We start from the raw sequence: 24303 nt of genomic DNA, 5'->3' as shown, positions 1-24303 counted from the left end.
ACTGCTTTTTAAAAAATAATCAGTGGCCTGTATTGTTCACATTGTAAATGTCCTTTTTTCAATCAAGCCTTTTCCTTTTCCTCAGTACTGCAAGTGCCTCGCCTTAGACCAGCCTTTTCAGTTCTCCCAGGAAGATATGCCCCGAGTGAGAAAAAGGATTTACAAGGAGCTGTGTGAACGCCAGCTAATAGACTAATAAAATGCAGCCAACCTAATTTCTCTGGCATTTCTGACAAGTTGCAGCTGGTGTTTGTGTACTTGAATTTCTGAAAACTTCCGTGAATTTTGAGCGATTCTCAGCTGAGTGGTGTGGCCACTGTTGTTACCTCAATTTTTTGACAAGCTCTTTAACTGGCAGAACATAACAGAGTTGCCGTATAATATTCCTTATGTCAGTTTGGTTCTCTTATGTTCTTTCCTGTATTTAATATTTATTATCTCAGCATGCGTATAGGCAAAGCATGCAACTAAACCATAAAACTGTAGATTTGGTGCACCTTCGAGATGTAGCTAGAAATGACAAATACAGGTGAATTTGTCTGGAAACATAAAGATGCATGATATGTTTTCTGATGCAATAATGCTTTGAATGTATCAAAAAAACTCAATGCCATAAAAAGAACAGCTGGAACCTATTTGAGTATTCTGTTGTCCCTGATGTGGCCGTATAGTACTGAATTACCACTTTTTAGGGTGGCTAAATAACTCATCTACAGATTTAATTTCTGGAGACCTGTTTTTTAAATAGCTAAAGTTGCTAATAAAGTTTGTTCTGTTAACACTTATCCAGCTGTCATTATCAGCCTGTCGCTATAGATAAAAAGCAGCCCTTGCACAAAAAGAAAGCTTCGGCCCTTGTCTGTATAATAAAAAGTGCAAAGGCGTTCAGTCAGATTGATAGTATGTTCCTATATGCTGCAGAAGTCTCCATGGTGTGTGTATTAAGGAGAATTATAAACCTGGCCCTGAAGAGTCACAGCTCAGATACTAAGATAAAATCTTTGGCTGTAACTGTTTAAATCTCAGATGGCTTTGAGTCATTTTTCAGTTCCGCAATATGAAATGAAATGTACCATTTTGCATCTCCCTTCAGCTCTGTCTTCAAATGAACTCCTTTCTAGCTTGTTGTCTTTAACCTCCCATTGGCTTTTTCCTTTATTCAAATATAAATTAATTCATTTCTCTTGCATCTGCTATTTGATTGTCTCAAGCATCCCTAGTTTCGTTTGCGTTCAGTAGCACTCATGGTTGGGAATAATAGCACTTGTGGTGGGTAGGAACACACAAAAACTGTTCTGCTCCAGAGGGATTGGAGGCTGTAAATCCAACACTGAACTTTGCCGTATTGTTACACTGAGCAGGGATAAGTGAGAACAGTGGATCTTGAGACTTTTGTTTTTTCGCCTTGATCTCTAAGCTGTGGTGTGCTTCTTGCTGAAGAAAGCCGGTTTTGTCTGAAGAGGCTGTTGTATGGGACTGCTACACCAGCAAATGCCTTCGCTCTGTTTTTGGGCCAGTTAAGGAAGTGAGCCCAGGGGAAAGCTGTTCTCAGTGCTCAACGTCATCTGTTGCACAGATTCACTTTGACTCGGTGTCTGTCCATAGCCCTGACTTCTGACAGAAGAAGACCACGTTGACTTCCCTGCCTTGCAGATTAATTCAGGCTTGAGCAAAGCCAGGTGCAAATCCCTCCTAGGTCATCAGAGGGAGCAGGGAGAAATGAGAGAGTGTCGAGAGCAGTCAGGCCAGGGGGTGGAAGCTTGTGCATGCTGAGTTGTGCTGGAGAAGGAGGTTTGGCAGTATCCTAGTGTGTTCCCACTTCCACATGTTGGCAGCTGGCAAGGACTGGCTTGGTTTAGCAAGATAAGGAAGGCCTTTAGTTCTTGGTTAGATAACTTAATCAGGGAATTTACTGAATCAAAAAAAATATATATAAGACCCAGACTGGCCAAGGATAGATTTGCCCATTGTATTGTGCAGAGGTCCCCACAGCACATGGTTTCTGTGTTTCTCCAAAGCGTTGCCTATACAAACAGCAGCTTCTTCTTGGGGTGAGTGACTGGGAGCAGTGGAGGGTGACTTCAATGAAAACTGAAGCTTGGGATGTAGTTTCTCGTGTGCTAGGCTACAGCATTTAGGCTAGTGCTGCCGTTCTCATCTTCTCTCCATGCTATCACGTGAATGGCACAAATGCTCATGCTGCAGTGTGGTGAGACCAGCTCAACTGATCTGGGTTAAAACTAACTCAGCCAAAAGGCCCAGAGGACAGGGGACGTCTTGCCCCAGTGAAACTTTTCACTGAATGTTTATACCAGATGAGCAAAGAGAGGATGGGTTGGCCAGGAAGAGGCACGAAAGCAGTGCCAACTTTGGATGCATGCAAGTGGAGCTATGTCCTCAAGCAAGACTCCCTGCAAAAGGGAACTGCAGAAGCGAGTTGTCTTTATATTCAGAACTTAAAATGTTGGTAAGGAAGTTTGAAAAATGTGCAGTGCCAGTGTACTGGCCTGGGAGTGGCAGTGCTTCCCATGAAGTCCCTTAGTTTTCGTGAAAGATGCTGTGTTCATGGACGTTTTTCATGGCGTGGGAATACGTTGGAGCACTGGACCATATAGAGTCCTCTCCTGACACTTGCTGCCCACAACTAGTTGGTAGGAATCTGTCTTCTCAATGTGAGAGTCTTTAATCCTGATCCCTTTATCAGTGGCAGCAATAAAAGGATGGTATTTCTGTGAACTTTGTGTTTAGCAGGAATACGGATGCTTTGAAGCAAGTGCATATGTGCACCAGATCGTGTGAGGGGAGGGGGGCTTGCATTTGAATCTGCTGCCTTGTGAATCGGGGAACAGGGTGGGGAAAGACGCATGTTGGAAAGTACTTCTCATGTGCTTCCTTGTCATCTAGAGGTTTGCCGACAAGTGTTCCAGTTGGTTATGGGGCAGTACAGAGAAGTTGAACTCGAGTCTCCAACTGTGAATACACCAGTGAGAGGCCTCTGAAAAAAAGGAGGGGAAATTGAAAACAGAGCTAATGTAAGCAAAGTATGTTGGTGTAGGGTGGAAATTAATCACAGGCCGTCAGAATCTCAGACTCTGTAATGGTGTATCTTGTGAAACTGGACTAATTAACTCCTCCTTGAGAATGTCTTTGATGCCTTAGAGGAGATGGACTCCATAATCTGCAGTCATTTTACCATTTCTTAAAACATTCAGAACTATGTAGAGTGTTTTTATTATGAGAGGCATATTTGTGTGGATGTAGTTATGGCTGTTAGCTATTCCATTAATGTGATATTCAGAATTTCATAAATCACTCTGAACTGGTTTGGCTAATGCTTAAATTTCATGACTTGTTCGGAAGAGATTGTCTCGCTGTACTGAATTATACAAATAGTCCCAGAACTGGTGAAGGCTCCATCTCATGCATGACAAATGCAAGCTACCTGAGTTGTAATAAACCTTAAACACAATTGGAAATAAATTATTAGTTTCCATTTTGTTTGCTTTAATCTATAGCTTAGAATGACTCTGCAGCTGATATAAATCAAACAAAAATTGAAAATGTGGCCTTGATTCTGCAGGGCAGAGAAATACCTATTGCTAAGCCTTTAGATATTGCAGAATGGAGGATGGACCTTTGTGCTGTTTAATGTGCTGTTGCTCCATTCTTACCTGGCCCTTTTGAGTGTGAAGGTGATATCTCGAACGTTTCACTTGCACTGATAGCTGAGCCAGACAGACTTGTGAAGAGTCGATGCCTTGGGTTGCATCTCTGGCATAATGTTCAACCTATCTTTATTTCCTCGGAGGTTTGATTGGCATTATCTCCTGTAGCATTTATTCAAGTTAATGTGAAAATTTAAACCTTGGGAAGTGACGTAGACTGAACTCCATCGAGCAACATCTGTGTTTTGTGGGTGTGTTCTCGCGTCAAATGAAGCCCATGTTCCTGTGAAGTAATAAAATTGAGTTTTACCATAAACCCTATTTTCTTTCAGCAGTTTGGTTTCATTTTAATTTTAAAAGCAACTGATGTGATGGTTGAGGGAATGTTTGTAGCAGCTTGTTTTGGGATCTCTGTTGTATTAGGAGAAGCCTCTCCAGTTTATTAGTTCAATAACTCTGAACTGTACGCTAATGATGCTCTCTGCTCCGTAGCATCGCAGTGATATAGCTTACTGTGGTTTGAGCTGTGACAGCGTACAAGATTGGAGATGTCACATACTGCATAAATAAGGGTGGAAATCTTGCATTAGACACTTTCTACTAAGGTGGCATTTAAAAAAACACAGATCTGTCAACAGAACAGGTAGGACTTAAATTGCTTTTCTAGATCAAACTAAATTAATGCCCTTCTGGTATTGCTTGTTGATTTAGCTATGTAACTACGGAGTTAAATCTTGTCTTCGCTGAATTTTACAAAGCCATACAGCTTGTGAATTTGTGATAATGGGGGGAATGAAGGCTTAGTGAATGACTCTTTAAGCTATTAATCATGAGACTGGCAACATCATTGTCTTTATTACGTTCATAATTTTAAAATCCTATCATGGAGGAGGAAACATGGATGCTTGTTAAATATATCCTTTCATTGGAAAGTGCTAAGAAATCAGATCATTAAAGTACAAAATCATAAGAGACACTAGAGCCTTGCCAGGAACAATAATTACTATTTATATGTAATAGGCATTGGGAGGGAAAGAGATGAGTCTGGTTTGCTTGTGCCTGAACTTAATGGATTTTATGAGTAACCAACTAGAAGAATTTGGGGATTGAATTTACTTTTCAGAGCGTGTAATATTACAAACTGCAGAGCTAAAAGCTGTTGTAAACTGAATGAAATATCTTGAGAAATAAACTGACTTGTTTGCTCTGAACACATGTAAGCAGGACATGTGCAAAGCAGCTCCTACCCCTGCCTGAAACTCTGGCAAGTTTTTTTTTTTTTTTTCTTAATTTCTGTGTTTGCCTTCAGCTTTGCTGATATCTCATCTCCCCTGGCATGGGACTTTCTTGCAGTTGCAGACCTTACCTAATGCTTGGGTTACCTGAGCCTCCTTACAGGCAGCTTGGAGAAGTGGCTGGGAGGAGAAGGGATCGAGAATCTGTTTGCACTGCGTTGCGTTAAATGTGTCAGGGGCTGAAAGGCAGGGGAGAAACTGAGCTTTAAATAAGATGTATTTAACTGGATAATGTAGGTCAGGTCATGTTTATGGTACATGAGCTTGATACAGACAAGGAGCTGCCTTGTTTATGGAAACCTTTGGGATTAGTGAGAGAGAAATGTGGGGAAGAGATGCCTTCTGCAGGGACAGTTACTCTGCTGTGCACATAGGAGGGTGTCTTGCTTCTAGCCCATGCATTTTAGATCAACTTAATGCAGGCAGCAGCTGCAGCTAAAGAAGAAACTCCGTCTGCAGCATTCAGCTGAGCATCACGTTTGTTTAGGACTGTTATGGCTTGACAATTTATCTTCAGCTTCTCTGACAGCTCCAGCCTATTGGAAGGCAGAGAGGCGTGCTCCTGCTCCGCTGCAAGCAGCAGGGCTGCCCGAAGGCTCTTACAGATGAGGCTGATTCCAGCTCACCTTTCAGTTGCTGGCTTCTTTGGGTTTTCTGTTTTGTTTGTTTTAAAACAAAGGAGTCTGAGGTACAGAGAAGTTTTCGAGTGTGTACCTTCAATAAGTATGTTCTTTTCTCTTTCAGGAGCCCTGTCTTTGTAGATCTGCTTTCAGTGCTGTGTACTGAAATGCTTCTGTTTCTCACACAATCAGGATAAGGAGGCAACCTTTAAGTGCTGCTATTAAAGGGCAGAGAACAGACTTCAGGGCTTGATTTTTGGCAGAGTTTGTGGTTTTGTCCTCTGCTGGATCACAGTTCAGATGAACTTTTTTTTTTTCCTTTAGAACCTAAATATAGCTTAAAAATGCCTAAAAGCTTTAGGCTAATGAAAAGCAATGCCTTAAATTTATGGCCACCTAGCATTCTTTTAGACACTTGCTTGTCTTTCTAAGGGACTGGGGGTGTAATTCGAGAGGATCGGTGCTCTTTAGAAACCAGGGAGCATACATGTTCAGTTCCCCCAAATCACTGCTTGAGTATTTTACCAGAGTGTACATTAAGAAACTGAGCACTTGGGTGCCAGCAAAGTTCCTGGCAGGGCTGTTGGCCTTTCCTGTGGCTCTGCAGGGTACCTGGGCGTAGTGTGAGGCCCGTGGCTCCTCCTGGGGTACTTTTTGACCACCAGATGTCACGCAAGCACCGTCACAGCAGCGTGCGCTCTGCGCGCCAGCTCCCTGCGAACGCCTTGACCGAGGCACGGTGTCTTCTGGTTGCGTGTCGCCTGCCACGTTGGTCGTTGTGTTCTTGCACGTTTCTCAGCAAAATCTGCACCACACTTGCAAAAAGAATGTGTACGTTAAAGCAAACACCGCCCTTCCTTCCACCCTCCATCAAATCCACTGAAAATCCCTCTGTATCAAACATGTAAGTGTTTGGCTCCGGCACGATTACTCCGGAGTCCCATCAATTTTACAAATTGACCGAAACATTTTTTGGTAGAGAAGTCTTGCATACCAGAAGTCTTTAGTCTGATCAAACTGCTGCCTTACTATAGATCATGACTGTTATTTTTATAGCTCTGTATTACCATGGCAAATGCTGGTGGTAGTGGGGGAGAAACCACATCAGTAGCTACTTCAGTCTGATTTGTGGTCATAGGCTCATAACTTGACATGGTTTTGCAAATAACTAAACAGAACCAGGAATTCGTTTAGGGGGAAAAAAAAAAAAAAAAGTCCCCAAAAACTGCTGCATCAAATATCTTGTGTGGAGAGTCTGACTTGCTCTCTGTTTGGATCTTTTAATGGAAAATGGTTCAGAGCAATGGGAACCAGTTGCCCTCTGCTAGGCAGTTGGGCTGTGCTGTGGCTGTCAGCCACTGCCGAGCGCTGTGACAGCCTCTGGGCCATGAATTTTTTGGAATTTTGATTTAATTGCTGGTGTCTGCTTGGGCTTTAGCCTAAATTTAGTAGCATTCAGGGCTGCTTTTTCTCTGCAATACCTTTATAGATTCCTGTATAATCTGATCTCTAATTTTAAAGCCATCTGTCATTTTTGAGCTGTATATTTTCTGGCTTTAAAAGGCCTCATTGAAGGAAAATTTAAATTCAAGGCCTACTGAAAACGCATTTTTCTTTAAATTATTCATCGGTTAAAATGTCTTTGAACTTCTGTTTGTGTAGCTGCCGGGCGTAGGGGTGCAGATGGTGGGGTGGGGTAGGATGCCTGGGTTAATACTGGCACCAGTGCCAGATGCCCATGCTGCTGGGCGTTGGTGCTGAGCCCAGGGGCACCAGTGAGAGCTTGCTGCCTCAGCACCCACCCTGTCACCAGCCCTTTGGGGATGTCCCCTGTCTGTCACATGCCGTCCTGCTCCTCTTCACTAGGTGGCATTGCCTCCTAGTCTAAAAGTTTCTAAATACTTCATTAATTATGCTAATCCACGCAGTGGACAGAAAGTGAACTGCACTGCGATGGCTTTGCCCTTGTATCCTTTTTCCATCTACTTCACTGATGGGATTTCTCAGCGTCCTTGTCCCATCTGTGGCAGATCTGGGTCTGGGGAAGGCTTTGGCTTGGAGAATTTCAAGGAGCGCGTTGGGAAAATGCTGCACCTCCTGACCTTGCCGCTGATAGCCAGCTCTGCTCCGCGGTCCCTAATGCGTAAGTCAATGCCCTTCTCGAGTTACTGATCTGCTCCAGGTTTATCATCTTCACTAAAAAATGTTAATGTACTTGCTGTGTGGGGTAGCTGGAGGAGGCTTGCTTGTCCTCAAGCAGGAGCTAAGCGCGTTGACGCGAGGATCCTTTCCGGCATCTGACGCACCGCCGAGGCAGTAGGAGATGCAAGGCGGATGCAAGGCGGTTTTGATGGAAATTTGTTCGTTTGTTCCCAAGGTAGCCCTGTCATCTTGCATTCTTCAGCCCTTCCCTGCCTCTTTCCCTCCCTCCTCCTCCTCTTAGCCTTAATGATCAGACCTGTCAATTAAGGGCTGAAGCACGGTGAATTTAAGATGCCTGTCTGCTGCCAGTGAGAATTAATTGGAGCCTTCGGTAGGCATTAAAGAGGAATTTTGGCTTCAGGGGCCTGTTGAAGTATCAGGACTGCGTGGTTTGCCCATAGGACAGCAAGGTCTCTGCGAGGTGTAGGTGCCAGGTCCCGTCATGTGCGAAGCTGCAGGAACCTGCCAGGCTGCCAGGTGCCAAACCTGCTGGAGGCAACGGATAGCAGGGTGTGCTCCCCTCGAGGAGGGTGGTAGTGCCGCTTCCCAACGGCTGTGTGTAAGTACCTCCAGGCCCTAAATTCCAGAGGGCTTCGCCGCTTGCGATATTGGTGCTGTCTTCCCTTGGCAAACTGTGGAAGTGTAACATCTGAGTTTGGAGCTCCCGATGCAGCTCAGTCCTGAGCTGGGCCGAAAGTTGTGTGTCGCCTGGTGCTGGGGTGTCAGTAGAACCGTGCCGAGCTCACACATAGCCCTGCTTTGCTCTGATGAAAAGACAAGGCAAAGTAGTTTTTGAACATGACTTTTCATGAACGAGCAAGATAAAAATAAATGTAAATTAAAGATCCTGTTTCTCATGTGCATTTTATTAAAAACTACAGAGTTGTTCATTCTTGCTGTGTAGTATAATTGCTAAAATATGATTTGTAACCAAATATAGCTGCTTGCATTAAATATGGCACTACTTCGTACTAGGGAGGATGATATGGTAAAGGAATGCTCATTTAAACAATTACATAGCTCAATGTTTGTATTCAAAACCTTAACTTTTTCAAAAAGTGAATGTTACATTTAGATGGTTTTTAAGCTGAATTTTATTGAACTGCACTCGGATGAAGATCGGCATACAATTAAAATATACAAAATACTTCTAAAACTAGTTAAATACAGAAACGAAGCTTGTCAAACCACATTTTGCATTTCTAAGTGATTGACTATAAGGCAATGAACGTGACAGATTCTGCTCACAACAGGACACATTTCATCAGGTATCTGGGGACTCCGTAGCTGTGAAGAGGATTTCCAAAAATCACTTACGTGAGAGACCAGAGGTCTGTGTTTACTGGTTGGGTGCCTACAGCTTTTTGAAATGGTTTGTGTGGCTTTTCTTTTTTTCCAAGAGTCTAGAAATCGTAGCTCTCATCCTTCCCCAGAGACTTGCATTTCCTGGGAGAGCAAGGGCAGGAAGACTCCCTGGTTCCCCAGTGCTGGGCTGGGTGAAAATCCCCTTGCCTTGCACTTAGTGGCTGGACTGGAAACTGGTAGTGGAGATGAACTTTCTGCGTGATAAAATTGTAAATACTTGCATTCAACTATAAAAATTCATGCCTTGTTCCAGTCTAAAGACTGACACTGACTGCTAGGTGTATCATAAAGCTAAGGATGCTTTCTTTCTGATTATACAACCCATTAAAAATCCCACGTCCCTGACACCCTGAAGACTGAGTGAAAGCAGCATATCTCCATTGATTTAGGTAATTCATTACACTTCATTTTTTGCTTTGATGCATGCTGTTGCATTCAAAATTAGAAACGGGATATTTTTTTTAAAGAGGGATGCAAATGTTTGATTCAAACCACTTTGTTAGACCTTTAAAAAAAAAATCTAGTTGTCGGTGACCTGAGAGAAGACATTGGAGGCTGTGAGTTGGTTGCTGCTGTGCTATTCGTGGCACAGCTCCCAAGATCTCCTTGTTTCTCCCTTAAATATTTGCAGGCTGAAGCTCGATGTTGATTAGCAAGTCAGTGTGTTGTGGCAGTCCTCGAGTGCAGGAAAATGCCTTTTCAAACCTCCTCACTGGTGTTTCCCGGGGACTTCAAGAGCGAGTCTCATGTTCGTATCTTTAATTCCTAAGGACCCCTCTTGTGAGAGCTAGATATAAGCTGCTTCAGAGATGTGGCTAAAAATCAATAGTCCTGGAAAAGAGTAAACAAGTTCCCTCTGATCTGAGATGAATGTCTCCAAGAGCCTGCGAGGGGCTCTGGGCAGGACCATCAAAACCATCCTCACCCCCACCCCTGTGCTGGAGTTTTCATCCAGGAAAGGGAACAATTGCATTTAATTGGGAAAGCTTTGAGGAAATGATCTCTTCCCTTAGAGTTTTTTGGGTCGCTGGGAAGTCTTACGTAATTTCAACCTTATCTAGAAAAAAACTTGCCTTTCGTTAGGTGTCTCCAAAGCCCCGCTTCTGAAAGCTCATTCAACAAAATGTTCTAAGATTTTATTTCTGTCCCGAAGGTGAAAGAAAACAACTTCAAAATGTCAGAAATGCTGTTACCTGACAAGCTCTGTTTTTTGTAAGGTCAAGAATAAATGATGGATACCGTAACAAGTGTTTGCACTGTTAGCTTTTAAAATATATATATGCAATGCCCAGGTTCGTAAGTGGAGTGTGCCTTTTAGAAGCTGAAAAACAGCAGTGGAAAGCAGGAGTCCTTGGTCTGCTCCTCTTTGTTTCCTCTGAAATTGATTTTTGTTTTAAGTTCTTGTGGTGTAAATGATTTTAATGAAAAGGAGAAAATTACTAGGTAGAGTTTATCATCTGGAATATATAGGCTTAGATGGCTTCTTGAAATACAGAAGGCAGGTGAGCAGAGCTGCGAGTGCCCTAGGGAGATGGTACCAACCCTTTCAAAAATAATAATAATAATAAAGATCAGTCTTCATCCTGCAAGTTGGCTGGCCTGGTGCAGCCGTGAGGGTTGGGGCCGTTGTGGTTTGGCCATCCCACGGCCCCGCTGCGTGCGGTGGCTGCTAGGAGGTGCGGTGAGCTGAGGCTGCAGCCGTGGCCTCTGGCTGTGGGAGGCTGCGTTGGAGGCCGGGCCCCTTGCCCACAGCCCTCCGGAGAGGTGAGGAGACCCTTCCTGTGAGGGGCTCCTCCAGGCCTCCCTCTTGTCCCTGACGTGCTTTCTCCTCCTTGCCAGCAGTGGTTTGCCCTCCTGCTTTGTGAAGCTGAAAGCTGGGCAACCCGTCATTCCTCTACCAAAACTCATGTTTAGTCCTCCCCACCTCGTTTTCTCAAAAACCAGATGGGGGAAGCACGTGTTTGTGGAGGGAAGGGGAACTGGGGGGACTTGAGCAAGGTCACAATCCATCCCACAGGATACCCAGGCATTACAGGCCCAACTCGGCAGAGCATTTGCATTTGGCCTTCAGTTCTGCCAGTTCCTTGCTTGGATCAGGAATTTCTTCCATAAAGCATCTTTCTAATGGTGATTTCAGAGGGACACGTCCAAACGCCTGCTGTAATCAGCAGGGACCGAGTCAGTACCCAAACACGGTGTCTATAGGAGAAAGCTGTGGGGAAGGTGAGCCTGGTGAGCCTCCAGCGCTGCTGCTGAGGCCTGCCCTCGTGGGCAGAGGGGGACAAGTTGTGACTCCCTTTCTCTGATCCCCCGCCTGGTCACCTCCCCGTGGATTTGACCCAGGGCTGCCCTGGTTGGTGAGCCCGTCCTCGGGGACACTTCTGCTGCTTCCTCCGCCATCAGCGCGGTGCGAGGCACCTCCGCGGCCCCAGGCCTCGCTGCAGCCAGCAGGAACCTCCGCTGACTCCAGCGGGCGTTAGAGGGGGTCCGTAATGCTTTGCAGACCAATTTTCTCTCTGTTATTGTTTTAAACTCCCTGTTAGCCATTCCTGCTTCCCAGGTTTCCGTGTGTTTCAAATTATTTTCCCTAGAGGCATCGACGGCATTTTTCCAAATTGAATCTCATTTATTTTCTACCCAGGTTTCCAATCTCTCTGGGGCCCTTTGTATTATTTCTCAGTCCGCACTGCCGTGTACAATATATCCTAATTTAGTATCGTCTGTGAATTATATTAGCATGCCCTTTAGTTCCTCTTGTATTTAATGAAGATATTTCCAGGAAAAAAAAAATCTAAACTACATTTTATTAAAATAAGAAGGTAGAGTCTTAAAACTCCTTTGTGGGTTTCCAATATGAATTCTAAATCTTTTTCAAAGAAATCTTCAACATTTTTAAGAGAAATTAAAACCTTCAAAATACGGAAGTTGGTAGGTATAAAAAATTAATCAATTTTTCAATTAGCTGAGACCTCTGTCCCTGCATAGTGAGCTCTGCATAGTGCAGTCTCCAAGGGTGATGGAGACACTATCTGTGGTTTTGCAGCTTTTTTTTTTTTTAACCAGCACCAAACATATGTTTGAATATCTCAATAAATTTGTTCGCTTTCCCTTTGTGACCTTTTTGGGTTTGCTCTCTGTGGCTGTTCTAGCAAACATGTACACTGGCAGGAATGATGCTGAAGCAGCATATTTTAATGCAAACTGTGCAGGCTTATTCATAGGAAGTGATTTTCAAATTCATAATCATGAATATTTGCACTGTAAGGTTGATTCTGTTGTGAGCTTTTATTTATAAGCTAAGGAGCGCTGCCTGTCGGTGCCAGGATCGGAGAGCATCATACCTCTGTGACAGGGAATGAGCCATGCTATGGGAGCTGTATGTCCTAGCAAAACAGCTCAGATTTCTGGCTGTGAATAGGGAAATAGCACTGGCTGCAGGCAATTTGCTGGAGATACGTATACTGAAATATTTGCTGCATAATTTCTAGCAATGAGCAATTTCATGGAGACTATGATCTGCTTGTGAACAGAAATAAGGTGTAAATTGGATGAATAAATTGTTGTCTGCAAATGGTTTGCAAGCTCTGAAGGACTTTTTGAGAAGTGCTGCAGCTCGCTGGTGTCTTCAGTCCTCTGTGTACTGGTGGTTAGACCCTGCGTGTGAACAGTTACTGGGGAGAGATGTCTCAGACGCCCCATACTCTGGCATGTGCTGACTGCTGGCCCCCCAGCAGTGTCTCTGCACCTCTCAGGTGGAGGAAGCCACGCTGAGCAGGGCTGTGGATGCTGCAGGCAGGCAGTCTGGTGGTCACTGGCTGCTCGGAAAATTCCTGCTCTGTTTTATCCTGAAGCACAGGGATAGGTGTGAGTTGGGAATGGCAGCGCCGTGCATCTTCCCTGCCCTTGGGGAGCAGGGATGGCTGGTATCAGAGCCTGTAGGCTGGCTGGGCTAGCAGGCTTCAACGCCTGGGTTTCTCTATCCCCTTTACATTGTTATTGCTATCTTTTGGCATCACAAAATGAGCCTTTTCCCTGCAGATATGAGAGTTTCCCCACCCCCCAGGCTGTGGCACTGGGGCTGTACCAGGGACATCCCTGCTGCCTCTGAGGGCTGGGCTGGGGACGCTGCGGGTGCCGCCGCCGGCTGCTGCTGCGCTGGTGTGCAGCAGCTGTAGGAAATTAGAGGAGCCGTGGGGTTATTCTGGGAAACACCAAGGGAGATCCCCGAGGTTTCCGGAGAAGAAAACTGGCTCGGATCTGCCTCCTGCCACGCCACGCAGCTCCCTGCCTGGTTCCAGATCAGCCCTGCCCGGCGTGAGGCATCCCCCAGATAAAACCATGGGATCCTGCAGGAGCGATGCCATCAGGGACTGCTGGGACCAGCGAGGGGTCCGGCCCTGGTGCTCGGGGACTGCCAGGTAGGTCCTTGCTGGGATGTCCCTCACTTCTCACTGGTGTCCTGTGGCACATTGCTGGGTGTGCGGGGCCTGATGGTGGGTTTGGGGAAAGGGTGTAGGATGTGTGTGCCTGCCTCCTGCCTCAGGAGATGTAACTGCTGCGTTGCCTCGCAGGGTTTCGAAGGCAGTAAAGGTAAAACCTTGCCCTCTTCACCATTACCTGGTGGAAACTTGAGGCCCTCAGGACTTTTTCCCATCTGTTTCTTGCTTGTGCCTGCAGAGAGAAGAGGCCTGGCTTTAAAAAGTAAAAAAAATAAACCAGCTCATCTTGTGAACAGGGGTACGGTTCCCTTTAATTTCACCTGAGCAGATGAGAGCCCAATTGCTTCTCCCCAGATGCTAATTCCTGTCTTTCATGCAGCTAAAACCTTCCAGAAAGAGTGTCTAAAAGCTACATAATGCGAAGTGGAAATGTTTGCACTGGGACTCATACATTAGTGTGTACAGGTGTGGAGGGAGCTGGGCCCAGCTATCTCCTTAGAAGCTTCAGGCCTGAGGAAGCTGCTCCTCATTTGTTCTCCCCGCAGGCTGGGACCACCTTTTGTCCCAAAACCACCTTTCCTGGGGGTCAGTGTGGTGACAGGAGCTCAGCCTGCAGGGTGGCGTTGCATCCGACACGCGGGCCTGCCTGTGGCCTACACCCGCCGCGGGGCAGCTACTTGAAGGCAAAATGGGGTGAATTCCCAGCAGGCTGGTTCAGCTGACCTCGTCCCCCATTTTGAAGTGGTCCCAACCAGCAGGGAAATGTCTCCAGGGGCTCCCCACACCTGTCCCTGCCCAGTCGGGTGATTCCTCAGGTGCAGGGTGCTCTTGTCCCGGGGATGGAGCCAGGCCCGTCCCCCCCCTCCCGGTGCTATGGGCCAAATATCAAGTTCTCTGACCGAGCGTCCTTCCTCCCCTTTATCAATAATTTTAATCGTTTTAATAATGTCCCCTTGCACGGATAGGATTACAATTAGAAAATGTCAGAGCCTTGTTATCATCTAATTAGAGTCACATTTCAGCAGAAGAGAAAGGAAAATCTTCAAGCGCTGCCCTGCGCGGGGAAATGGGAAGAGCGCGATGATTTAAACCAGCTGCGGGCCGGGCCCTGCGCAGCCCTGCCTGGCCGAGACGCGGGGTGCGGAGCAGGACGGGGCCGTGGGCCCCGGTCGCAGCCCTCTGAAGCAATCAGCACAAACTGCTCCCAGACCACTCCTGCAAAGCTAAAAACTACGCCGCGGTCCAGTAAAAACAATCACGCTGTCAGGTTCGCCGTCTTAACAGCTCCAACAGCTGAGGGGGTCAGAGCAGCAACACAACACAAAACCAAAATAAACACCACCTCACTCTGCCAAAAAGCCTTTATCACTCTTCTGGGAAAGAGGAAGGCGTTTTCAGGCGGCTTTAATTTTTTTCCTTTTTCTCTTTTTTTTTTTTCTGTTATTTGTTTTTGTATGCTTAAACATGAGTGGGGAGCCTCGTCCCGCCTTCCCCCCCGAGCGGTGACAGCACGCAGCGGTGCGGGGTTCCCTTCGGGCAGGACGGCCTCTCCGAGCACCCGCTGCCAGGCTGGGACCGTGCCTGTTCTCCCCTCAAAGCCTCTGGCTCTGTTTGGCCTTGGCTCTCCCTCTGGTCTTTGCAGCACGTCCCGTCTGGGGAGGAGGGTGCATGGCCCCGTAGGACCTCTTTTCCTCTATGTGTTTGGTGACCTGAATGGTCTGGCCTTAAGCTCCCTCCCCAGGGATGAAACGGGTCCCCCCTCTTGTCTCTTGCCTTCAGAAGCCCATGGAAGGAGCAGGAGCACCGCAGCCACCTGCTTTCATGCCGCTCGTGCGAAGCTCGCCAGCATTACACCGGTGTTTCGTGATGGGAACACCTGCTGTGCAAAGGGGCCCGGACCCCGGCACCAGCCAGCCCCACGTAATAAATAACAACAGTAAAAATAGTTATCGCTTATATAGCGCTATACATCCTCAGGATGCCGTAAAACCCCAACGGCTTAATCGCAAGCCGCTCTCTTGATGTTTACAGCGAGCTGAAATTTTTGGTCTCTGAGCAAAGCGTATTTTCTGGTGCCAAGAGCTACGTGCGGCTCAGTTAGCAGCTCTGGCAGGGAGCAGGATAAGGCTGCATCGGAGGCACTTAAAGCTCCTATGTGACAGCGGCGAGTTAGAGGTGTCAGCCCATGGCCTGGCGTGAGGAAGCGGGGACGTTTGTGTGACAGCTCCTGGCGTGGGACCGGCTGCCTTTATACAGACGGGTGGGTCGGCAGGATGCGGCCCCGCGCCTGGCAGTGACAGTCATCGAGGGTGGCAGGGGGCTGCCAGCAGCAGCCGCGCCTGGGGCCAGCGGTGGTAATTCTGCCCCCTGGAAGGGGCTCCCCTCCGCCTCTGCTGCTAATTTTACACAAGCTGCTTGTTTTAGAGGAGCTCCTTAAGCCATCATCTGGACAGAGAGCCCTTGGTGAGAGCCCAGGCTTGAGCCCAGCCAGGGCCTAGGCACGAGTGGATCCAAATCTCAGGTCCCCAACATTTCAGGGCAGGGAGAACCACTCACCTCTGCAAACTGCAATGAGCAGAAGTGGAATAGGAGGTTTGGATGTCAGGGATTTTCATTTGTTTTTTGTTGTGTTTTTTTTTTCGAGATCTGTGTGATCCAAATGCTTTCCAGAGCCTGGGGAAGGAGAGGAGAGGGGAGTTTCTTTAATCGAAATGAAAACCATCTCTGATTTCCTTTTAAAGCGTGCTAAAACATTTCATTCGACCTGATGCAAAGCGTTGCATTTCATTTTGAGTTTTAATTAATTTTGTGATCCTTTAATTAAGCTAATTTCAAAGGAAAAATGTTTCTCTTAAAACTGAAAGTCAAAACATTTTGAAGATCATCTCTGCCTCTAAAACACCGCTTAAAAGCATCAGATGTTCTGCTCTCTTTCTAGAAACACGGGTTAATTCCTGCCTTTACAGAGTCTCCAAATGCTTTGGGAGTTAAAACTAAAAAGAGGGCCTTGTTCCTCTGCAAGTGAGCACTGCTGCCTGTGATCCTGGGATGAAAGGGGAGACGGTCTCATCTCAGACCTTGCCTACTCCTGAAAACATTCAGGGCGCTGGAAGGCAGAAAGGGAGCCTGAGCCCTTCTGTGCTCGAGGGCCGGAGGACCTGAACCAGCTGGGGAGATTCCTGTGCTGGCCCCAGGAAGCCTCGCCAGCAGCACTGCCTCGCCGTGGAAGATACCAGTGATGATGGCAAAGCACCTCGCGCTGCTCTGAGTCAGTGCTCAGACACGGGCACAGCACGGAAGGTGGGATGGAGCCGGTGGAGACGTTTCCTGCTGGAGAGCAGAATGCACAGTAAAAGGGGTTTTGTCTCCCTGTATTTCTTGGTTTCTGCTATGGGTGTTCGCACGAGCACAGGAAAAGAGCTTCAGCTCGGCTGTCAGAGGGCTGAGTCCCTGCCAGCTCTGGCATTAAGCACTGCTGGCACCGCAAGTACCTGAGATCGTCTGACGATTTCCCAGCTTTTAGTTTTGCTTTAATGCATTGCCTTTTTCAGTCAATTAAGAAAAAACAATCACAGACTTTAAGGTATGTAAATGTTTACATAATATTGTGGCCAGTAAATCTCACTCCGAGGTCCCATGCGTTTCACTGAGGCATCTGGGCACACCTGAGCTTGAGGCAATTCCTATGTGTAGAGGCCAAAAAAATAAAAGCATTAAAAACTTCAACAGTCTGCACCGTGGGCTCAGGAGACAGATGCTTGGCTGCTGCTCTTCTGCTGTCCCTCAGCACACAGAAATCGCTAACGCCAGCATGAAGGAGACCGTCAGACTCTGCTGAGCCTTAAATGAAGAAACCACTCGTCTGCTGGCCGCCGGCAGAGCTCGGGCACAGCAACCCCTCACCAGGAGTCCTCTGCCCTGTGCTGGTAGGCTCAACCAGAGACAACCTCCAGCTCTGAGGTGCCCATAATTCCCAGTTAAAAGACCACAGGTGATGGGAAGAAGGTGCTGGGCTGGGGGGGAAGGAGACTTGGCTGGTGCTGAACCCATCACACGGAGCGAGACTGCGTGGAGCTCAGAAATGATTTGGGAATTCAGCAGCAGCCATGCCCCTGGAGGGGTTGTCACAGGGCTGGCAAGGTAGGCTGTTGCTTTTTCTAGATCCCTTGTTGGGGTTTTGTGGTATGTGAAGTTCAGGCTAGAGCTGGACAGCCGGATGTCAGTCCACCTTTGCATCAGGCAAAAAGTCTCACTGGGACACTGGGAAGGTGGCGATGGAGCAGCCGACCGCTGTTGTACATCGCTGGTTGCGTGTGGCATTGAGGGAAGAACAGGTACCAGGTGCCCCACCTGCTTGGGGAAATTTGGCACCTCCTTAGCAGGAGGTAGCCTTTTGCCACATGCATTTCAGTGTGGCAGAGGCACGCGGATGCACGCGGTCCCTTGGCACGCACAAAGCAACGTTTTGCCCAATGCGTGCCGCTGCCTTAACTCAGCCGGTGGGAGCACATCTCCCCGTGCCATCGCTCTGCTCCGAGCCCGGCCCTCAGAGGCGTTTCTCTGTGCCAGCACTCCTGGGTGCCTTTTACTCTGCTCAGATGATCAAAAGTCAGCACTCAGAGGCTGGCAGAGCAGAACACCTTCCTTGGGATGGCATTTGCATTTGAAAGGCGGGATGCCTGTTTCAGGGACCTTGCTATTTCACAACCTCCTTCTCTCAAGTCTGCTGGCTGCCTCCTCTCAGTGCTTAACTTGGGGCTCCATCCTCTGCTCCCGGCAACCTGCATCTGGCTTGAAGCCAGCCCTAATCGTCCTCTCTTGGGGTGTTTTGGGGAGCCACCGAACTCTGGCACAAATTGCCGTGCTTGGAGGCCGCCTGTAATTTCTGTCCCGCTGCCCCCAGTTCCTGGGAACTCTCCTGGCAGTCAGCAAACGCTATGAGTCACGCTCGAGGAAGCCAGCTCCACTTCAGCCTAGCATGGTATTTTGGTTAGTAAGGGGCTGGCACGAGAGCTGAGAGGTTCCTGCGTCTGTGCCAGGCTGCATACTTTGTTTCCCCTCTGCACCGGGCTCTTGCTCGCTGCCGGAGCCTCGGGGGGACCGCAGGGTGCTGGGGGGCACACTCGCACCCCACCTGTGATGAAATGGGGTAGGGGGGGCTCCTGCCAAGTGGCTCAGCCCCCACAGGACAGCGGGGTGCTCGCAGCCCTGCTCCCCGTGCAGCGCTGGACCCGCAGCCGGTCCTTTATAGCCCAGCCCCGTCTGGCCCTCGTTCCAGCACACATGAATTTTACGGCCGAAAGTTTTGCTTTATTTGCTTAGAAACCTGGGCAGCTTTGCGGGAGTGTGACTTAGGTACCCAGACGTGTGGGCGAGATGGGAAATTGCATACGCTCACACCTACATACGTGTGTGCAAGCTGGTACGTGCTTAGAAATGCAGGCTTTTATCGGCTGCGCCTACTTCTGGAGATGCCTGGTTAATTTGTCAACCGAGGAGCTCCATCTCGCTACAAGTCTCATTTCCATATTCTTTCCAGATGGTCAAGATGCCACGGAGACAGTTTCTAAGCAAATAACTCGCTTCTTCACGCAGCCGACCATCAGCCTCGCCACTTGCTGCCCCAGATGGCTGGAGAGCCAGCGACGGTGCCTGGGCGGTGAAAGCGAGCGCGTCGCCGCGTCGATACCAGAACCGGGGCGGCACGGCGCGGTGGGACGAGACCTCCGCCTCGCCTCTCCTGCCTCAGGGTGAGCAGCGGCTGCCGCCGGGACCTGGAAGTGACGTGGGGTCTGTCCGTGGGTCCCTCGGAGGGAGGCCGGGCGCGAGGCCGGGCGAGGCGGCGGCGTTGGGGCGAGGCTGAGCGAGCTGCGGCAGGTCGGGGAGGCTCAGCTCCCGCCGAGCGCCGAGCTCCGCTGCCTCCCGATCGCGAGTTAAAAACCGAGAGGTTAAAAGCGTTTAATTATGCTGATGCTTTCCCCCCTGGATTAAACAAGAGGATAAATAGACTACAGCGTGTTTCCTTGGATTTGATTCTGTTTCTTAAACAAGCGAGGGGAGGCAGGAGGCTAAGGATCCTTGGCAGCTGTCACGTTTCGCTTTTGATGGTGTCAGTTCTGTCTGTTCGGAGGTGTTTCTCTTGCCACTGTCAGCATTTTCCGGAGGAGGATGAATTCATTGATACAGTCTGTTTGCTGTCCACATATTCACAGTTCATGTGTTACATTTTACATAAAGTAAACTTAGCAAGGGGAAAACTAATTCTGCAATTCTTCAAAGCTAATGTAGAGTAAATATATTCTGACACTGACAGGTATTTCTTATTAAATAGCTCTGAACTGCAGTACTAGGTTTTGCTTAAGTGGCATTATTCTCCCTGAGCAAAGACAGTTCATTTATTAGTCATTCCAAAAACCAAATAACAAATATTATTCTCTAAGCAAACTAAACAAACCATTTAAAAGGGGCCTGTCTGAAATGATTAAAGTACAGTGTCTGAAAAGCAGCTGACATTTTAGTGCCAAAATACCATATGGAGACTCAACTGCTTTATTAACATGCTTTGACCCAAGCTGCAAAATCTCCCAACACCTTTGAGCGGGGAGGAGCAGCCTTCCTGTGTGCACGGGAGAAGCAGAGGCGAAGCTTTCTGCCAGTTCTTAAGATGTCATTTTGGCACGGCGAAGAGCGAGGTGCAATAATTGAGGGGCTGGATGCGAGCAGATTTTTCGATTTCTGCCAGAGATACGCTGTAAAATAATTCAGCGAAGCTGAAAGCTTGGGCTTTCCATTTACGCCATAAAAAATAAATATACAGTGTTTGCCTTGCCTTCTTACAGCTCTCTCTTTCTCTTAACTAAATATTTCCTTTCTTCTGAGCATCAGACGTTACTTCTAGCTTTCAGGCATACAAAATAAGAGTGCACGCGCTTGTAGGTGTTTATTTACGGTCTGCGGGGGGCTATGCTCCTGTGTTTGTGGATCCCCAGCTCAGCTCGGAAGATTTCCTTCACAAGATGGCCAGAATGGCAGCAGGTATCCACTGACCGAGGTGCACCCTGCGAGGGAAGGTTGCTCCCCTTCCCGGTCAGTCCTCCCCAGCCCGGCCTGCGCACACGTTGCTTGCGTCTGGCCCAGGTTTTCCTTTGGTTTTTAAACCGACGTTGTCTTTATTCGTAAGAATTCATCGGAGAGTGAGAGCAAGTGAGTTTTAGCCTGAGGTTTGTTCACAAAACGTCGCCTGCAGATGTGTCCTTTCTTGCTGGCTCTGAGCAGGGCAGCTTGAGTTGGCAAGGATTAAAATAATATAGGAGTTATGCAAGGAGTTTAATAAAAGTGAGCAGATACCGAGCTGCCGTGCGTTATTAACTTGCTTCTCTGGGATTAGGTAGTTCTGGGCAAACGAGGAGGTATCGGTCCAGGTTTGCTTTCCTTCGGTGTTGTCCCAGTGACAGAAGATTACTCCACTTTGGGGATTAGCTGATGACATTACATCGCCAGGGTAACGATGTACGTGCTGATGTAATTCCAGACATTTGGTCGGGTCCGGCCCTCCTGGCGCGAGCCTCCCCCTCGCTGAGCACCCCCCGGCACGTTTCCAGGCTCGCTGCCGGCCGCGCTCCGTCTGCCCGGGCAAGGAGCACACGCTGCCCACAGCCCCTCCTCTCCTCCTCACTGCAAGCCCCAGGAGGCACGGGAAGTGCTCGGAGCTCCTTGACGGACGGACAAAACGGTTCAATACGACACTTTGAAATAGTTCCTCTTTGGAAAGAGGGCAAGCGTGTGGGGGAAAAGGGCATGCTGGCCACGGTGGTAGCGCTGCATGGTGGTCGCAGCGCGGCAATGCCAACAGCAGAAGCACTTCGTGCTTCCAGCGGCACTGATGTGGACAGCGTGCTGGAGGGAAAATGAAGGCCAATGCCTTCTTGAGCTCGGGGAGGGATGCAAGGCACCGCTGTGGTACCAGGGAATGTCACTGGGGCCCAGGGAAGCAGCTGGCGGGGTGCGGGATGCGCGGCCGTCCCACCACCCCGGGCACGGCTCTCCTCCCCCTGGCTGAGCAGGAGGCAGTGGGATGGGAACGGTGTCAGCAGCCCGCAGCACCGTGAAGGAACAACTTCTTTAATCTGACATCGAGACCAAGGGTTGCTAATGAGGAGCCCGGGCTTTGGTTCCTATGGCAACTTGTGTTCCTGAAAATGCAAAACAAAGTGTGAGAAGGCGCCGGTCCTGCTCCCCGCTCCGCTCGTGCCTGCTGCCCGGTGCTCGGTGCAGGCTCTGCGCGGTGCCGGCGTGGCTCCGGCTGCAGCCCCGTGCCAGCACAAGGATGGGGACATCCAGCCGCACCGCCGGCTCGAGAGACTGCGATTGCAAGCGGCAATTTGCTGCTCGCTCCTCGGATAGCGTCTCTGGGGCCAGCTGGGTTCCCTATAAACTTTTATAGAAAATATAAAATGACATCTGGAAACCTATGGCAGAGAGGTTTTCGTTCCTCCTGTAAGCAGGGAAGAGCTTTGCCCTCTCTTAATTTCTCACAAATGTTATTGTCAAGCTCGATGGAGAGAACAAAACCGGTAATTGGGTAGCCTGGCTGTTGGAAGCTCTCTCCGCTCCTGCTCCAGCCTCAGAGCCGTTCCTCGCTGTACGGCTTTTTGGAGAACAAATACAACCTCCAGCCATGCAGCAGCCTTGCAGCCTTTTGCAGCCCCCTTTGCAAGTACGAGAGCTCATTTTCGATGCACTGAGCCTAGAGCAAAGCCAGGGTCTGGGCCAGGAGCGCTGTTTCCCGTCCCTCGCTGCTCACTGGTGTGGGGGCATCCTGCTCGGGTACCCAGCAGGAACCTTAAACCCAGGTTTTCCCCAAACGCGCCTGCTCCCAGCAGGAAGGCAGAGGAGGCGCGGGCGTGAAGAAGCATTCCAGCTGATTTGGCCTTAGGGAAATCCGTCGGTAAGTGAAAGCCTCTGCAGCAAGCAGGAGCTTGGCGTTAATTAAGCTGCAGCGGGGCTGCTGGCACAGAAACCTGTCGAGCTTTGGGGGGATTATTTCATCTGGGGGATGCTGAGAGATGCAGAGGAGCAGTGGGGTCAGCCTGAGGCATCCGCGAGCGCCGGTGCCGGCGTTCATCAGCCAAGGCATGGCCGTGTGCTGCCGGGGGGCGGGTGGGGGGCCGAGGGTGTCAGACAAGGGATAAGAAGGAGAACAGGCATACAGTAAAACATAGTAAAGCAACACAAACGAAAACCTACGCAGGTTTGTAGAAGGAGTGAAGCTCAGAAAGTAGATGCATTAGCAGCCAAAATAAAAAATATATATACATAAAAAAAGAAACCACCAAGACTTTGACGCAGCAGACGTTTCTGACAGATGCTGCAGGAAGGAGGATGAGCCGCCTGCTACGTCTGCGCATGGCTGGGAGAGGGGGAGATGCTTCAAAGGCACCGGGAGCAGGGAGGGGTTTGTAGTGTGCCTGGTGCCCACCTTGTGCCGTTGAGAACGTGGGTGCCGTCCCCGTCCCCCCACTTTGCCTCGCTGCCTGTCCCCACCCCACTGCTCCCATGTTGCCTTGTAATTCGTGTGCCCGCCGGTCGCTTGCAGCCCTCCCCAAAGGGCTCAGACTCCCCTTTCCTCCCCAGACACCCCTTTCCTCCCCTGCCTGGCCGGGGATTTGCCCTCTCCCTGCTTGCCCTGCAGCAGCTCCCCCTGGTTCCTCCTGTCTTGCCCCTGGCAGGATCAGGCCCCGTTCCCCATCTCTCCTTCCCCTCTCCAACCTCGCTCGTGTTTATAAGCTTCAGGAGACCAACTCTGGTGGAACGGCTTAGGTTTTTAAATTTTCTCCTTTTTGATGAAGTCAGGGTCTGGGAAGTCCTTGAGGACCGCCTCAAAGGAAGTGTTAGTTTTACGTGCAGAATGAGGCAAAAAATAATCATCTCATTTTTCTCTCTTCAGAGCAAGAATTGTCCTCTCTCTGGCTTGCCTGCCCTCCACCCTCCGTGTCTGGGAGCAGAGGACAAGGTGTCCTGGCACCGCCCGGCATTTCCAGAGCCTGCGGCCGTTCGCTACAAGCCTGGCACATCCTTCGACCTGCAGCTCCTCCGGTGTTCCTCAGGACCTGGAACAATGGCCTCAGCCGTGGGGTTTGTAGGGGTGAAAGCTGCTGGGCTGGACACATGCTATCCTGGAGCTTGGCCAAGCAAGTGGTGATGCTTCAAAAACCACGCAGGCAGAGCCAGGGCATGGAGTGCTGCCCTCGCTGGCCACAGGTTGGGGCATCACCGACCCTCTCAGGCATTTCGTGGGGCATTTGCTGATGGGGACCCTGCGCTGTCTTCAGGAGCCAGCAGCTGAATCACGTCCCTGTGCTGCCTGAGCCCTCTTGGGATCCCCCCTTCCCGTGTGTGTGCGAGCAAGCTGCCCTTGCCGGGGAGAAATGTGCCCTGGCCTGGCACCGGGCTTGCGGCTCCCCTCCGCCACTGACAGCATCCATCGCTCTCGTGCTGCCTGAGCACAGATTTCAGCCCAGCGCTCGCCTTCCCCGTGACTCAGGGAGCTGACAGCTCGCAAGTACATCCCAAGGAGGAATCAAAAGCGACGGAGCAGGTAGCGCTATCTGCAGTCAGCTGGAGTCTCGGCGAAGGCGGTCTCGAAACTGTCTTAGTGGCCAGCGGATGCCTGTCACGGCCACTTGACCTGGAGGCAGATGGTTACTGTCTCACTCGC

At 49.2% G+C, this 24303-nt stretch overlaps 1 protein-coding gene across 6 annotated transcripts in view; it reads left to right on the top strand.

Moving 5' to 3' along the window:
* The window catches only part of SENP5 (SUMO specific peptidase 5), a 180530-nt gene that overhangs the window by 136859 nt on the left and 19368 nt on the right, over positions 1–24303 (top strand). For 3 of the 6 annotated variants that reach the window (XM_083848394.1, XM_083848395.1, XM_083848393.1), the window contains one exon: positions 86–12718. The exons of 1 other annotated variant lie outside the window; for it this stretch is intronic. In XM_083848394.1, coding sequence (XP_083704520.1) covers positions 86–196 — 111 coding nt within the window. In that variant the 3' untranslated portion in view covers positions 197–12718. Of the gene's footprint in view, positions 1–67; positions 12719–19125; positions 20386–24303 lie in introns of those variants that run through there. 2 more of the 6 variants (XM_083848392.1, XM_083848391.1) reach the window with 2 other exon arrangements.

The sequence above is a fragment of the Anser anser genome (assembly GCF_964211835.1).
Source record: "Anser anser genome assembly, chromosome: 9".
Classification (NCBI taxonomy): Eukaryota; Metazoa; Chordata; class Aves; order Anseriformes; family Anatidae; genus Anser; species Anser anser.
This window is presented reverse-complemented; position numbering and strand designations above follow the sequence as displayed.